The sequence below is a fragment of the Eupeodes corollae genome, chromosome X (genome assembly GCF_945859685.1).
Source record: "Eupeodes corollae chromosome X, idEupCoro1.1, whole genome shotgun sequence".
NCBI lineage: Eukaryota > Metazoa > Arthropoda > Insecta > Diptera > Syrphidae > Eupeodes > Eupeodes corollae.
In genome coordinates, this window is record NC_079150.1 from 4872513 (window position 1) to 4887532 (window position 15020).

Genomic DNA, 15020 nt, shown 5'->3' on the forward strand with positions numbered 1-15020 from the left:
TTAAATACTACAGGAGGGGCAATAATGCCGGTGCCACCAACAATAACAACAACAATCATCTCGATGTACACCACAACAACAATAACAGTGATGTAAAGCCGCCTGGAAATGCTTTGCAACGTTCTGCAACACTTCCCGCTAATCCAAGACGATTAGATGCCCGAAATCGTGTCACTTTTCTAATCGGTTCACCGGGAAAAGCTGGACCAGTTGAAAAAAGTAACAAAAATAACCAACATATTCATTACAATAACAACGATAACTATTGTATCGAACAAAACAACCAAAACAATAATTTTCTCAATTCAAAAATGACTTCCGAAGATCTATTGCAGCCGGGTCATGTGGTTAAAGAGCGATGGAAGGTAAAGAATAAACTATTTAAAATTTGTTTTATAAAATATTTCAAAGATGCTGCAATATTAATCTATCAAAATAGAACATCGCTGCATTTACAATATTTTTTGTAAATGAACTATTATAAATATAGAGTAGCTTATGACAAAAAATATTTCAAAACAAGATAAACCTTGGTTAAAAAACCTAAAATTAATTTTATTAATTATATGTTTTTTAAATTCAATAATTTTTAATAATAAATACAAATTTAGAATTATGTTTATTTTGAATCCATTATTTTAAACATGTGTTTTAAATTCTGTTCTTTTCAAGGTTGCTCGTAAAATCGGAGGTGGTGGCTTTGGTGAAATTTACGAAGGTCAAGATCTAATAACCCGTGAACAGGTTGCCTTAAAAGTCGAATCAGCACGACAACCAAAACAAGTTCTAAAAATGGAAGTTGCTGTCTTGAAAAAACTCCAAGGCAAAGAACATGTTTGTCGATTTATTGGGTGTGGTCGAAATGACCGATTTAATTATGTCGTAATGCAACTGCAAGGAAAAAACTTGGCTGAGCTGCGCCGTGCCCAGCCTAGAGGAGCGTTTTCTTTAAGCACAACACTTCGACTAGGATTACAAATTCTCAAAGCTATCGAATCAATTCATTCGGTTGGCTTCTTGCATCGTGATATTAAGCCGGTAATTATTTTTTCTTTTATTTTTCTAATTTGTTGCAACCGAAGTCCTTACATTTACTTTTTAGAGTAACTTTTCGATTGGTCGATTGCCATACAACTGCCGGCGTGTATACATGTTAGATTTTGGTCTAGCACGTCAATACACCACCGGAACCGGAGAAGTACGATGTCCTCGAGCGGCAGCTGGATTTCGTGGAACTGTACGCTATGCTTCGATAAATGCCCATCGAAATCGTGAAATGGGTCGACACGATGATCTCTGGTCACTTTTTTATATGCTAGTCGAATTTGTCAATGGTCAATTGCCTTGGCGAAAGATTAAAGACAAGGAACAAGTTGGTCTAACCAAAGAAAAATATGATCATCGAGCACTACTCAAACATCTTCCATCCGACTTGAAGCAATTTCTCGAACACATACAGTCGTTGACTTATGCTGATCGACCCGATTATAATGTAAGCTTTAAAAGTTTTTTCCTTTTCCATAAATAATAATATTTGTATTGTCAGTGTGCCCCACCCATTTTAATACTTGTTCTTATCTCTTATCCACGATCTTATTTGCAATATTCCTAAAAAAACTAACAAACGTAAATGAACTTATATAAAAATAAAACAGAAAATATATAAATATATAAAAAACAAATTTAAATCACAAAGAATACATAATTATAGCCAATAAAAGTGTTAAGCAAAGCACAAAGGTATGTTTTGGTGCGTGCAATAATTATACACTATTACGATTTTCGGAACATCTTAAGAAAAGTTCAAAATTAAATGCGTCCAAAACTCTATGCTAAATGTATCATCTTTGCCATAATACATAAGCTCCATTTGCATAAAGGAAACTGAATATCTCAATTTTTTGGCATGTATTTAAAACTTATATTCTTCTAAAGCTAAACCTTTTGCATCGTTATGTCAACTTATTATTCCATAATGATATAGCTAGTTACAATTCTACCCTAAAGATATTCAATCGCAGTACTTCCGCCTCCGGGAATTCTCGTCCTAGAGCCCAACTTCGGCAAACATTCAATCTCTACCCGAATATGCAATGCTTTACTGTATCCCTTCTTTCTGAAAAGCTTACGAAATCTCCAAAAGATAGAATCACCATTAGACAAAATCTTTAAAAAAAAATCAACTTGATATTACCTCCAAATCTACGAAACCATAGTTTACTGGTACTTCTTCTGATACCATTTCTCTGTTAGCACTTACATGACATTCTTTACCCGTGATAACACTGGCAACTTTATGCAGTTGAAATTAAATTATATTTCTATTTCGAAATCACTCTTTCACTTCAGTTTATCATTATACTATCTTTTAAGATTGGACAAATTTATGTATCTTGCTTTTGAAGCTATGTTTTTATTTATTTATTTATTTATTCATCTACGGATGTTATATCTTACAGATTGCAGATTTAGTTAAATTTGCGATTATTTTACAAATCAAATTTCTTCGAATTTCAAATCAAATACTTGCAGTTTCGCATTTTTTCAGTGGTGAATACGGTTTGAAATATCGGTTGTGGATAAAAGCCCCCGACCCCATCTTTCTCTACCATTATTCAGGAATTCACAACCAATGTCCACCCACACCTTGTTTACTTATATTTTGCATTCGGTGCAATTATTTAAAAAAAAATGTATTTCTCTTATATAGATGTTGATCTCATTGTTCGAACGCTGTATGAAAAGACGAGGCGTTAAAGAATCCGATCCATATGACTGGGAAAAAACTGATGTGGTTATTGGTAGTGGTGGTGCAGCATCTGCTTCTCAGGTCAATAATGTCCTAGTACAGACCAAAAATGAATACGTGCATGGAAATGTTACACAAATGACTGTTGCTGCTTCAAATGCTAGCGGAACTGAATATGTAAATTTTAAATTTATTCATTTTAAAATTCTTAAATAAAATCGTTCTTTAATTACAGATAAGAAGAAGAAATGAGGTTGACACTGTGCATTTAGCATCGACTGAACCTGCCAATCATCTTAAAGATAAGGTAATTATGAAAATGTAAACAAGTTTACATATTTACACATTTTCCGGCATTGAAAAAATTTAGCCATGAAGATATTTGAAAAAGTTGTTCATCAATCCTCTGTTTCTTTCTGCCTTGCACTCTCTTATGTTCGACTGTCCTTTAACTTTTATTTCATTCAGGTTGATAAAAATTGTAATGCAACAACATCGCCACATAATGAAATTATTCAAAATGCTGGTGGCGTTAACCAGAATAACAGTTGTCAGCACCAAAGCACCCAACCGCAAGAACAACATCTGCAGCAGCACCACCACCAACAACAACATCAATTTAATTCGAAAGCAATGCCGAATGTTGTTGGTGGTGTTACTGCAGCAGTCGCTGCAACAGCAATTATTTCCAATGATCCGCAGGCTCAGCATATATCTGCTGCAGCAAATGCGGTTATTTCAAAACCTAGTAATCAAGTAACATCGGTTTTACCAAATGTATTACCAAATGTTCCTTTAAATCCAGCCTTGCTACATCAAAAACAACATCACCAACAACATAATAATTCGGCTTCCCTTCCTCCAATGGTACGTACTATAACCTATTGCAGTTATTTAGCAGATTTTTTATTTTCTTTTCGTTACAGTCCCATCAAGGTGTTCCAATAGATGCCTTGATTGATTCGGGTGCTAGTAAATCTACAAAATTCCAAGGTTTAATTTCTATGGTTGGCATACCATCTGCAGATCTTCAGCACAATTTTACCCCAACAACACCCGGAAATGGTGGTGGCGGTGGTTCCTTAACAGGTGATATTGCACCGAAGAAAACATATTCTACAACTACAATGACTGATGGAGGAGGTGTTGTTGGAACAACAAATCCAAATGGAATAAGTAGCCCTGCCAAAGCACGACGATCCACATCACAGATTGATCAAACTGAAACTGAAACTCATGCAAATGATAATGTGAGTGCAGCAGTTGGTCATAAATCTCAAGATAAATCTACCTATGGAAGATTGCGGGTCCTCACAGCTCCACCAAGTTGCGTACATGAATTAATAGCTTCAGAGACTGGATCGCCAAGAGAAAATGAAGTATTTCCTTTCTCTTTCGATGCCAATAAAAGTTCTGATTATGTGCGAAGCAATCGAAATTATCAAAGTGCTGCTGAAACGGCTGTCAGTGGTCGTGCTGCGGGTTGTGTATCAAGTGGGGGTGGTGTTGTAAGTGCTGGTGGAAGTGCTGGTGGTGGTGGCAGTGCTGGTGGAGGTTCGGCAAATGCCAGCAGTGCTGGCGGCTGTGTTTCAGGTCGTCGGTCTAATCTTAGACCATCTCCTGGTACTGGAACCGGTTCAACTCAAAGACTTAGTGGTGGTACTACTCGAGATCATTCGGTGACACAATTTGCACTGATAGATGATGAAAATGTATCGGCACTACAACAAATGACTAAAGGTGGTGGTGCTTTGACTCTAGCTTCTCAATGGAAAAGTCAATTTGATGATTCGGAAGAAACTACTGATAATGAGTGGAAACAAGAGCCACAGGTATGCCATAATTAGTTTGTATTTATTTAATAAAAAAATCCTAAATTATTGTAAATGAATATTTGTGATTTTGATCCTACACACATTTTGCACTAAATAATAATTCTGTTCGTGTTTTTCTTAAAATCTATCCTCATGATAATGTTCCTGCTTTTGTTTGTCTTCCTTTTGTTTTGTTTTCGTTTTTTTTTTGTTTTTATTTTTGTATGTTTTTTCTTACAGAGCCCTGATCATCGAGGTAAAAGTCATTTAGTCTCACAATCACAACCAAACTTAGTCAGTAAGCAACCGACCTCGCGAAAACGTGATGCTAAACGGAAAAAGTATGTTTCAAATTTTAATAATTCCTCTTTACATAATTTTTTTTATATATTTTTTCAAAATTTCTGATAAATATTTTTTTGTTTTTGAACTTAAACTCAGTTAAAAGACAAAAATAGTACTTTGTTTCTATTATTCTTGATTTGTGAATTATCTAGAATATGTTAATAAAAACATGGCTAACCTCACGAAAAATTCTGTTCTGTCATAGGTGCAATCTTAATATAGCTGGTATTGAAAACTATACAAATTTGCAAGAATCACTACCTCATTGTTGGTCAGAGCCAGCGTTGGGTAATATATTGCGCAGGGATCTTGAACCGCCTGTCATACAACAGGCTGCATTCGATTATACAGTAAGGAACACTATTATGTTTTTTTCTTTAATTTATTTTAATTCAATAAAAACATCTTATTTTAATTTAAAATAAAAACAAAAAAAACACTACCGAGCGAAATGGTTGAAATGAGGTGTGAATGAGTGTCGCTAGATCCATATTAAGAGCGAAGAATAAATTCAAATTTGTTTGGGTCTTATTGAACTAAATCTATTTTAACAACAAAAAAAAATTGTTTTTCGTTATTCAAGCAAACTATCAAATACCAAAGCAACGTTTATTTGCTCAACACCAGAACGTTTGTTTAGAATTCCATCCAATTACTTATGGAATTTGTGAAGTTTGATATCAATTGAATCTGTAATTTTTGTTTTGATTCAATTGTTAAAAATATTTATTAACATTTCAAATACTGCAGTCTTAATGTTGAAATGTAAACGAGAAAAAAAATGACTTCTTTGTAAATGTAAAATAAAAATACACCAAATTTTTCTTCTCGTTCTTTCTGAATACAACCTCTTGGTGTTGAAGAAAGGAAAATTGATTTATTTCATTTCATGTTTCCTACCATGTTGAAGTACTGAAATCGGCTTTTGTTCTAATGATTAAAACGATCAAATTAATTTCACAAGATCAGTTTACCAATTTGTTTGATTGAATTAGGACGAAATAATGTTTACAATTTCCTTTTTTTTATTTATTTAAGAAAATATAAACGTAATCCCACAATTTCACTACAAATAGGGTATTGTTTAAAAATCTTAATTTTTTTACAAGTAATTCATTTTTTATTTACATCCCATCTTCAACATTTCAATAACAAAAATTTAGAGCGCGCTATTTCAGTGAATTCCACTCTCACGTACCTATAATTAAGAGCCCATCAAAGTGTTGCGTCCTAAAATAGTAAGACACTATCGAACTGATACCCAACTGTCATGGCAAACGAAACGCACTTGGACTACACTTTTAAACTTAGTATACATATAAAAATTATTAAACAGTAAATGTTTTTTTTTTCAAATAATCAAAAATACAAAAAACAACAAAATCATTTATGGGTTTGGGTGTTGGATCATCATTAATCATTTATTTTGTTTTACATTTTTTAAAGTTACACTTCGAAAATGTTTCCAAACCTTAACCTTATTTCACCATTTTGTATATATACATATATGATTTAATTTGATCCTAGTGTTTTGTGTACTCTTATAAGAATGTTTATTTAATGTAAAAGATACATTCAAATACCATACATTTGTTTTTTCTAAAGCAAAATAACCTTTTGCTTAGTTTTTTGTATGCTTTGTGTTTATTTCATGCAGTTTTTTTTTAATTTTCTTTCTATACATGACAAAAACAACTCAATTACATTTTCTAATTTTTCAAGATCTATCGCATGGATATCACTCGTAATGTGTGCGTTCGTGAAATTTGTTCGGATATTACAAATGCAACAGCCGCTTCAGCAGCCGCAACTACAGGTACGTTTCTGAATTAGACGATAAATGAGTGCAGTAATTATTAAATATCCATTCAGCCAACAACAATAATGGTAATGTGGGGCATATATTAACATCAAAACATCGTAATAGCCTACCAAACGTTGCATTTCTTGATTTTCAAGAACTTCAAATTGATGGCACATTGAATCTCCCAGTTAAGGGCAACGATCACGTTGCAGGAGCTGTGGATGGACCCGTAGCAGGTTCGGCTACAGTTTTAAGTGGTGATAGTCTAAAACTGTTATCGTCAGCTAATGTATTTCAATCGAATTGTGAGCTCAAATTTATTCCATGGAAAGTTGAGACAACCACAACACAAACTACAACATCGACGCCCAATAATCATCAACAACAACAGCCTCCTCCTTTACCTGCTCCTCCTCTGTCGTATTCTTCTTCTGAGCAACAGCGACAACAGGATCAATGTGCGGCCGCCACTACATCTATATCAGCTGTTGGTAATATTGGTGGCGAAGAAACTACTAACGATGACGGTTGTGCTGTAAGTGGTCGTTTAGAAATCAGAGTGATTCCACAAGGTAACTTTATTACAAGCCTTTTTTTATTTTACCATCTACCGTATTTCTGCTATTTTGTACTTTTTATCAAACAGAGAGTCCAAATCCTGATGAATCTGTGTATTATGATGCTTTAGCAGCAACAACAACTGGTTCCACACTTAATAACCCAATATTTCACCAACAGCATCCAACATCCACTGCAAATTTGAATAAAACACCACAAGCACAACAACAAACAAACAAAAGTAATAATAGTCAGCGATCAATACTAGTAGCAAATAGTAGTAAAAATGTAACTTCTTCGAGCTTAGCTCATGTGATAGCCGGTAGCAGTTGTAGTGATACAGCAGCACCAGCAGTTGCAGATGCTCCTAAATTTAAAAAATACAAAATTATACGAGCACCTAGTTTTAGTGATATAAATGATACAGCCACAGAAATTACTGTTGATGATGGAGCACATGATGGAGGTGGAACTGCACCCTTAGCTGATGATCTCATAAAAACCGCAATACAGTTTAAAGGACGAAAATCAAGATTATCATCCTCGTTAGTTATTGACGATTCAACACAAATAACTTCTGCAAATTCAGTACACACAACAACTACAACAATCACCGAAACAACAACAGGAACAACAACATCAACAGGTACAATAGGTGATTCCTCAGCATCGCCCGCACCAGTACCTGCAAATGGTTGCATTGCACTTGGTGCTAGTAAAATTCCAATTTTAAATCCCAATTTACGCCTATCCAAGTGTGCTTCATGGGCTGGCTGTGATGCCACCGCTGCGGCCAATTTATTTGCCAATCAAAACGCTGTTGTTGGTCAAAGCGGTGGCAATAATAGTGATCTTGTTGGTGGGAGTGGTGAGGGTAATAATATAAGTGGTGGTGGCGTTAGTGGTTTTCTCATTGGCTGTCAAAATCCTGATTTTGCGGATATAACAACAGGTTGGTGAGCTAAAAATGATAAATGAATCAAAACTATCACATACGACAAAATGTGTGAATTCTTTTACGATTTCCATTTTATAACTTTTTTTTTTGTTAAATTTGTTATATAATTTTCTATTTTTGTTTTTTTTTTTTTTTGTTCTTGAAAGAACTCATATTTTCATAACATATCCGATTCTTTGTTTACAAGCTGAGTGTCTACTTTGGGTGCCGTTTGTAAGAAAGAAAAATTTACATAAAGCAAAGCATGAATTTAACTTCTTATACAAGAGTAAATCAAACAAACATAAAAACAGAACACTAAAAAGTCATTCTTTTTATTTTTATTCGTTTTGAAGAACTGTTGATATTCCAAAGAAAAAAAAACTATTAGACAACAAAAAAACAGGAATGTATTTCCCTCCCAAAAGTTCAATATAATTTTTGATTGTTTTAGGCAATACGCATGTGAATGGTAACCCCCTTAAAGAATGTAGTGATATTTCAGCAATGTGGTTTCCAAGCCTAATCTAGGTTACTATTTCTCATATAACTTGTCCGTTCAATTCAGACAATCTTTGAAAGACCTTTAATCTAAATAAATAAATTTGGTGGTTCAACATCTCGTAGGCTTAAAGCACTTTTATCTTAGCAGATTGATCAATTCCGGGCAAAAAGCAGTACCCGTGAAAAAAAAAACGTAAAATGACAAAGGCTGACAGGGATTGAAGTCCTCTGACATGACTGTCTTACGCACTAACCATGACGCTGTTTTTTCCTAAAATCTACAAAGATTATCATAATACAAGTATTTATAACTACGTATCAAAAAGTTAAGAAATAAAACCGAATTAAAAATTAAAACATACATATATGCTTATATACGAGCGTTGGATATTTTAAAATGCATTGCATTTGGCTTTCGTGGTAGAAAGTTTCAACAAAACTTTATTTTCTACTTGTAATATGGCACGTTAGTGCATTTATTATGTTGACACTATTTTAAATTTAAAGAATGCGTATTTTAAGACGTATTGTAAGTTTTTTTGATGAAATACCTTTAAATGATTATATTATATTATTACCGTTATTGTGCACACTTCAAACTAAACACATACAATAGCTCTTTAAACAATAGTTTAGTTTGGATTCCTTTTGTTTTGCTTCACCTTATGATTACGTAAAATTCGCGAAATGTTTAAATTTACCTATGGGCGCTTTTTTTGTGACTATTTTTTGCGACTATTATTTTTTTCAATCGGTACGATATTTGTACGGTGAAAACTAAAAAAAAAAAGGAAGCTCTGAAAATGTGAACCCTTTATATAATGCTTAGTACCTGCCCACTGCAGTTCTCCCATAGAAAATACTCGTGAATTTAAACCTTTTTAAAATGTTTGTATTGTACAGTGACATTTTAAAGTACTATTTCCTTTAGAGACGGGGTTCTCTTAGAATTGACCGCTCTACATACATAAGTGTTCATTGCGATTATCCTTAACTCTGATCAATGGAGTAGTCCGTTCTTTTCCATACATTTCTTATTTTCTGTCCTTAGCTCGAAAATGGCAAGAACTGCAGAAAAAAAGAGATTATGATATTAGTGGCCCCTACTACCTACTAGTGAGAGCTTAGGATAAATCGTAATAAACAATTTAATAGAACGTTTAATTTTGATCAAAAAATGTACCTACTTGCATTTCATATAGAAAAACTAAAAATGCCGTAGGCGTGTACTAAATATTATAGTCTCAAATTATTTTTTGAAATTTCCAAAAAAAAATTCCACCTTATGACCGGCAAAAACAAATAGTCGGCAAAAAACACCCTAATGAACCTCTGCAATTGTTTTGCTGTAGATAAGTAAAATATTATTTTGTGTTAAATTGATGAGCCTGACAACCACAAGGCCTTAAGTTTGATCCTTAAAAAAAAAATATTAAGAAAAAAAAACATTTGGAATCTATTTTTACTTACAATCTTGCTATTGAAACTGCTGGAATATCAGGACCACGAAGACGTCGTCAAGTGGAAAAATATATCACAGATCCATCCCAATTAAATTTAAGATTTGCCCTTCCCAGATCTCGAAATGCTTGCAGGTAAATAAAAAACAAACAATGATAATTAAAAACTCACACTTTAAACTTAAATACAAAATTAATAAAAGGACTCAAAGTATTCCCACACATCTCTTGGGGCAATTTGATGATCATTCATCTGATAATAGCGATGAGAAGTCATGTAATCAGCATCAGCAGCTACAGCAGCGTAGTTTACAACATGCAACCGTCAGCACATTAGCCGTCGAACAACAACAGCGTCACAATAACAAGTCTGAACATTTGACTGAGTTATCGAATAGTAAAATTTGTCCTTCACCGGCAACTCACATATTAGTAAGTCGCAATGGCAGCAGTAGTGAAATTGATGCAACAACAGCAACCGGAGTACACCATCTTCATCATTCATTCGTTGGAACTAATAGTAAATTTGAAAACAATCAAGATTTAGATGTTTATAGTACGTTAGCAAGAGATCAAAGCCTTGCTGCTGCCGAGGCCATTAGGAATGATATTACACCGCCCCCAGGTGCACCTAAACTTGAAAATAGTGCACGTTTAAGACGGTATCGACACAATTTAGAATAAAAATTAAAAAAAGTAACTATGATACATAAAGATCTATAAGGGAAACTGCAAAATTTGTATTGGTAAATTGTAGAAAAAAAAAGACAAAAGCAAAAGGGAAAATTCAATTTGGCCCGTTTGCTAAAACCAAATTATTCATATAGAGAAACTTTAGAACAAATTTTTTATTTTGACATTCTGCCTTTTATTGAACTATTGCAAAGTTAAATATGTGAGAAACGTGTTAACAATTAACACAAAAAACCTTGATATTTATGATTGTATAAGCGAACGGGCGGTCGTTAAGAAACCTACTTTTATGTCTTATTTTTTTTTATAATTTATTAACTTGTGAGAGTCCGTGTACCCATTTTCCCAAAAGAAAGCGCCCCTAAAATTTCTCTCATGAACATAGTTTAAATATAATTGATAGAAACCCCATAAATATAAATTTTCCTAATTAAATAAAGTAATATATATATATATATACAAATATTTAATAAAATAAAGATAATTTACTTTCCGAAATCTCGTTTTACATAATAAAATTTAAAAAATATAGAAAAATAATGCCTAAGAATGAAACAACCAAACTTTTCCAAGAAAAAGTTCAAACATAAATTTATGCAAAACACAAAACTGATTAAAACTAACAACAAAATATTCATAACATCTAAATCTTTTACGGTGGTTATTTGAAATGTTTGTATTTTTCAAATTGACTCGCAGTTTTCAAATATTCATCGCTCATTTACAAAATCGCATTAACTTTTTTTCTATAATCAGGTCAGTAAAGTTATGTGATTCTTATGATCATTGCTGATTGTACAAAAAATAAGAGGTAGAGCAATAGGGGTTTGCATTTCGTTTTGAAAAACGAATTTTACAATTTTGTCTCAGACGCTTCTTATCGTGCGTAAGCAGCTATTTTTTTTAATTTTTGCTGTTGTTCTGAAACAAATTTGAGTCATTGAATTAAATATACAGTTTTATTAAAAAAAATCATTGCCATTTATTTTTCTTTGTGCCGTTTTTTGAGTATCGAAAACCCTTAGAGATACATTTAGCACTTTTAAACATTTACTTTCACCTGTGCCGACTGAGTTAATCTGACTTATGCAAAAATTGAATTGTCAAGACCAAAAAATAATATTCGGAGTCTCATACCGTAGAAAAGAAAAATATAATAAAATTAATTAAAACACGAAATTAAATCTTTCTATATAAGTTTTCAACAGTAAACAAAATTGCACTGAGAAAAAAAGCAAATAAGATGATTCTTAAAGCTTGCTTTATATTATATAAAATAATTATTATTCAAAATTTTAAAATAAAAGGAAATGATAATTATTATTATTATTTAAAATAAGAAGAGTAAAAATTGCAAAACGAAGTTTTAAAACAAATAATTATACATTGTAAAAAGTCAATAAGAAAACGACGACCCAAATTTAAGAAAGCATATAAAAAAATAATTCAAAAGATTTGTAATACTCGTAACGTGAAAATAAATAAACTAAAAGAATTGATTTCGTAAAGTTAAAACTGAGGTTTACTTTTTTGTTAAATTATTTGTAAAACCTTTTTGTAATTTTATAAAATTGTATCATATTTTTAGTTTTTAAGTTTGAAATTGATATTTAAATCCTTATTTTAACAATATTTTATCACAAATTGCTTTTATTGTTTCAATTTTAAAACTACTTAGGACAAATAGAATAGAAAATGGGAGTACTCTTGTCGCTTTGTCTCCGATCCTTTTCCTCATTTTTATAAATGATCTCCTGCCTGCAACTTCTAATCCGATTGATTTTTTCGCTGACGATAAGCTTTTTTTCAAAATCGTTGTTAAACTCACATCCATCTTCTGTTTAAGTTGAACTGCAGCGAGAACAGAGACATTCCCTTCTTGCCATGTTCCATGAGTTGGACTTCTATCAACGAAACTGAACATCACAATATTAATGGTTGTGCATCAGTGATGTCGCCAAAAATGGCACAAGGTGTTTGGTTTTTTTTTGAGACGATGCAAAAATTTGTCTCTTTCTACAACCTACATACGGCCAAAACTTGAGATAGCTTCAATCTCTGCGATGTTGCTACAGTAATTTACTTAAGCCTCTTGGACAGTATTCAAAGAAGATATTTTTGAACGAATTGTGACGTTAAGAGCCTCGTCCTTTCTTACCGGACTATGTTCTAGTGAAATAGCCAGTTGCATTCCTCCCCTTAAACAATTCATTCGTAATACTCGCGCTTCCAGGGATGCCCATCAGTAAATCTACCCTTGTGCCTAACTTCGGCTATACTATATGAATTAAATGTGTGCTACGCGATTGTCATACAATCTTTCTCTGTCATAGCAATGTTCAAGAATTTAAAATCAATGTATAACGACACTTCCTTCTTAACGAAAAATCTGTTATTATGACTTTCTGTTCCACTTGGCTTGCGCAAGTAGTCTAAAATATATTAACGGTCCTAAAATGTACTTCTTTCCTATCACCTACATACAAATTCGTTTTTGTTTGGCCTGGACCAAGGTTTGACACCTATTTTAATATACGTGATTTTTTAAATGTTTCTTTTATAGACGCTAGTTTAGGTTTAAATTATTAATATAATAAATTAATTTGACTTATTAGAATAAGTTTTTAAAATTGATACATGTTTAGATATTTTGTGCAAAAATAGACAGAACATAATTTAGAAAGAAAATTGTACCTTAAATATGTTGCTTACATGTATACTTACATAATTAAGTAAATTAAGTTAGAATGACTATTTATTTGTAAAAAAGCAAAAATCAACAAAGCAATTTATAAGATTCGGATTTTATTGTGATAATTTAACAAAACAAAAAAATGGATAAATAAATAAAGAATGATGCAAAAAAAAAAACAAAAAAAGAAAAGAAACCTAAAATAAAACAAAATAATAAAATCCAAATAATAATCTTAAGAATAAAGAAAAAATTAATCTATGAACTGAAAGAAATAACAAAGTTTTTGTTTTTTAATTTAATCGAGTCTCATAATTTTCATTGCAATATACACGTAAATATTTTATTATCAAAATTATTGTTATTATCGAACCATTTGTAGAAAAAAGAAAGTAAAATACAAAAAAATGTTATATATGTAAATAGTGTTTTCTGCTTAGAAATCTAAACAAATTAAGCTTCCTTAAACAAACAAAATGAAAAATACATAAAACGAACCTGATAACCAAAGGCAAGAAATATAGTAGTTATATTAACATAAATAACTCAGAAACAAATAAATATTGTTCGTAAAAAAAACGTAAAAAAGTTCGTAAGTGCATTTCCTAATTTTTTTCGAAAATAAAAAATAGAAAACTGAATACAAAAACAAGAGGAACCGGACAGATATTTAATTGAAACAAAAAAAATATGTTAAAACCACACATTTGTTTGTGTTTTGACAGTTTCCAGTCATAAAATCTATTTTAACATTTGCTTGATAAATTGAACAAAACCAAAAGAATATTTAACCTTGCAAAAATCATAATTTAGTTAATTATACCATTTTAACTAGGAATCGTAAGAAAAAACTAAATTGAGGTTCTCATAAAAGAAATTGCTTAAATCAGATACAAAAATTATAATACAATTGTGTTTTATTTCATGAAATTTTAGGTAAATACGACTACGACATCCCATTAATCGAAAAATCTGTACTACGTTTTATGGATAATTAGAATTGAATCTGGACTTAATTCATGTCGATGTTCAAAAAATCTATATAAAAGGCCTTGCACATGAGAGCGAGCAACGAATGGACGAATAAATGTCATTTTACACATTTCAAGAAAACAATCGACAATAATGTTAGGATGATAAAATTGCATTCTGTTCTCTAGAGCGCGACCAACGAACGACGAATAAATTACAAAATGTGAGTTTATATACGTTTGAAGACATATTTCCACACAAATTCTTAACAAAATGATAGCAATGTACTTTCTATATGATTTATGATGCACTTTTCAATATCATATATTAATAAATTTAAGAAAACAAATTTATTCATCGCGAAAAAAATTGTAGTTGATACGAACTGTCAAACTTTATTCGCGTTCCACATTATCCATACTCGCAACGAATAAAATAATCGAGCGTACTTAACCTAAATAATCATTCTTGTTCATTCATTCGCTACGAATT

The 15020-nt window shown here is 31.9% G+C and overlaps 1 protein-coding gene across 7 annotated transcripts in view; it reads left to right on the forward strand.

Moving 5' to 3' along the window:
• The window catches only part of LOC129953390 (tau-tubulin kinase homolog Asator), a 36162-nt gene extending 21696 nt beyond the window's left edge, over positions 1-14466 (forward strand). For 3 of the 7 annotated variants that reach the window (XM_056066548.1, XM_056066552.1, XM_056066547.1), the window contains 14 exons: positions 14-365; positions 673-1038; positions 1103-1492; positions 2711-2926; positions 2985-3056; positions 3218-3616; positions 3676-4581; positions 4804-4904; positions 5114-5258; positions 6631-6724; positions 6781-7284; positions 7359-8222; positions 10213-10306; positions 10375-14466. In XM_056066548.1, coding sequence (XP_055922523.1) covers positions 14-365; positions 673-1038; positions 1103-1492; positions 2711-2926; positions 2985-3056; positions 3218-3616; positions 3676-4581; positions 4804-4904; positions 5114-5258; positions 6631-6724; positions 6781-7284; positions 7359-8222; positions 10213-10306; positions 10375-10855 — 4984 coding nt within the window. In that variant the 3' untranslated portion in view covers positions 10856-14466. Of the gene's footprint in view, positions 1-13; positions 366-672; positions 1039-1102; positions 1493-2710; positions 2927-2984; positions 3057-3217; positions 3617-3675; positions 4582-4803; positions 4905-5113; positions 5259-6630; positions 6725-6780; positions 7285-7358; positions 8223-8374; positions 8968-10212; positions 10307-10374 lie in introns of those variants that run through there. The other 4 variants (XM_056066550.1, XM_056066551.1, XM_056066553.1 and 1 more) reach the window with 4 other exon arrangements.
• The last annotated feature ends 554 nt before the right edge of the window (positions 14467-15020 follow it).